This window comes from Sinocyclocheilus grahami, unplaced genomic scaffold, assembly GCF_001515645.1.
Source record: "Sinocyclocheilus grahami isolate Dianchi unplaced genomic scaffold, SAMN03320097.WGS_v1.1 scaffold413.1, whole genome shotgun sequence".
In the NCBI taxonomy this organism is placed as follows: Eukaryota; Metazoa; Chordata; class Actinopteri; order Cypriniformes; family Cyprinidae; genus Sinocyclocheilus; species Sinocyclocheilus grahami.
Genome location: NW_015505592.1, coordinates 24,682 through 27,407, shown reverse-complemented (window position 1 = coordinate 27,407; position 2,726 = coordinate 24,682). Strand labels below are relative to the sequence as shown.

Below are 2,726 nucleotides of genomic sequence, written 5' to 3'. Positions count from 1 at the left end.
CTCCAGTCACATACATATTACATGGACAAGAGATGATGTAGCTATGAAATATTAAATATCAAAGTCTCCCGCTCTGCTGGCGGATGTGAATCGCTGCAATGTGTTTGAATCCCCAAAGTACAGTCTGTGTGTGTGTGCGCATCTTAGGACACACTAAGCGTCACTCCAGAGCAGAGGAAATTACTTCTCGCATTACTGTACGTTCACAACTGTGTGTGTGAAATGAACAAACATTAATCTGTCATAATGTGTGTGTTAGTGGCATGCTTGAAAATATTCCAAAGCATGTCTACAACACAACTGTCCCAACTGTTTCTCTATTATATAGTCTGCATGACTGTCAGTCGTCTTGATTTACAGGTGTATCCTGTTTAATTTCATTTTCTTTTTCAAGTTTGATCCCTGATAGTTACACTAACATTCAAAAGTTTAGGGTCAGATTGCTTTTTAAATACTTTAATTTCATTATACATTCATTCATTGACTCTTTAAATTGAGATTAGTAATGTTACAAGATTATATTTCAAATAAATGCTGTTCTTTTGAACTTTCTATGTATCAAAGAAACCTGAAAAAATGCATCATGGTTTTCACATAAATATTAAGCATCACAACTGTTTTCAACATTGATAATAATAATAAGAAATATTTCTTGAACAGCAAATCAGCATATTAGAATGATTTATGTAGGATCATGTGACACTAAAGACTGGAGTAATGACTGATTAAAGTAGTAAATTCAGCTTTGCATCACAGGAGTAATTATTATTAATATTTAAAATAAATATTTAGATGAATTAAGAAAAAAATAAGATTTTCTATTTTAATTGTAATCAGATCATCACAAGGGGAACATTTTTTACTTTTCAATAGTATGTTGATAATTTGGCCAAAACAGTAGCATTTTCATTTGGGGGCTCAGAATTTTGGACCCTACTGTATTTATATATGAGCCTATAGACTTAGAATGAAATGAAATACCTCATTTACAAGGAAATATTTTTAAAGACAAACCCAATTACACATCAGTGCTCAGATACACATAATCATAATGGCCGATCTCAAGTGTAATGCAATGTGACTGTTTTCCTCATGTGAATATATTAGGTAGTGTCAGTAGGGGTCCCAGACACAAAGCTGCAGTTAATGAATCTCTGATAACCCCAGATGGTGGCTGTGAAGTCAGGTGCTTATGACATGAGTGAGAGCATGCTGTAATGGAAACAGGGCTTTTAACAGGGGGTTAAAGGGGCAGCTGACCCCTGTGCTATATCCATCCCTGTGGTGGTCAGATCCAAGCAGACGCACATGCCATGAGGCTTAAACATCCCCCCGTGCTTCCGCTCTCTCTGCCGTCAACATCATTGCTAGACTCAACCATTCATACAATTCCTGGCCGGAGCAGCTGCAGATGCCCCTGCAGAAATGTTTGTGACTCAAGCAGGCAGGTGTTAACTTGCAAGTCACGTCGTCACCTTTATTTGTCATAAACTGGGAACACATAGGGCGACGGTCACGGTTAGATGGTCTGTGGGGTCTTATGTGATGCTGAAGCATAGGTTACACATCGTCTTAATGTGAATCAATGTATTTATTGAATATTTTTATTCATTTCTATTCCATAGGACTCTCAAATTCCAACATTAACCTGCCAGGTCAAGAGGATCAAGGCCCCATCTCTCCATCAGCACATTTACAGGACAAAAATGCCAACAACCACATCTCACCCAACTCGTCAAACCCAGCACCCGTAGAGAACGGCAACCAGATCTCCAATGGTAATGGCACAAGAGGTTAAGGGTGATGAAGCTTGTAAAAACTGGACACCAAACACTGGGTCCCATTCATTAACCACAAAATAATTGAAAATAAGTGAAAATCGTATTTGTTTTGTAAAATTGTGTAGCAAATTAGCTCAAAAGGGAAATATATATAAATAATTACAATTACCATTATTTATATCAGCTGCCAGTAGTAACTAGCATATTACCATCAACTAATCTGTTCGTCCAGCAAACATTCACTGTAATTTCATATCAATCTTTTCGTGGCCATAGAAAATAACTTTCTTATAGTACTAGTGTATTAGAGCACGTAACAAGATCAGGAATCGTTAAATGGACATTATCTACAAGCAGTGACAGAATCAGAAACTCATGTAATTTGTGCACAAAAGTTCTATTAACTAAACAGTCAGTTAACCACCAGAGCAGAAACCATCAGCGCCGTTTTACAACAGGGTCTACAGCTTATACTAAACCTCTGTTTCATTTAGTTAAATGTACAGTTCTTGCATTGCCTTGGTCGTTGAATGAGCATCCGGATGCAGTCTCGGATGAAAGTCTTGATGGAATAAATGTTTGGTGGTGTTGGGCTTGTGATCACATTCTCCCGGGTTTGAAGCGTGGTGAACTCCAAAGATGTTACTCTTGACTCGGTGGTGATTGGGAGAGTTCTCTCCCCGGTGAAAAGTTGCAACATGGCTTGCTGCAACTTTGATGTCCTGCCGGCGCGGGGGATTGCTGGATTATTCATTAAATATAATGAATAATTGTGTGTCTAATTGGTCCAAATGCTACAATTGTTATAACTTTGGAAAATTAATATAAAAGTATACATTCTTCTGTTTCAGTATAAACAGCCATGAAAGAGTACAGAGAAGCTCTCATTAGGTATTTGTAACATACATACATACATACAGTGGGGCAAAAAAGTATTTAGTCAGC

General features: G+C 37.5%; 1 protein-coding gene across 1 annotated transcript in view; it reads left to right on the top strand.

Moving 5' to 3' along the window:
• Positions 1 to 2,726, top strand: part of myo16 (myosin XVI) — a 182,646-nt gene that overhangs the window by 156,440 nt on the left and 23,480 nt on the right. Inside the window, exon 31 of the mRNA XM_016232534.1 lies at positions 1,626 to 1,778. Within this exon, the coding sequence (XP_016088020.1) occupies positions 1,626 to 1,778 (153 nt within the window). The remainder of the gene's footprint in view (positions 1 to 1,625; positions 1,779 to 2,726) is intronic.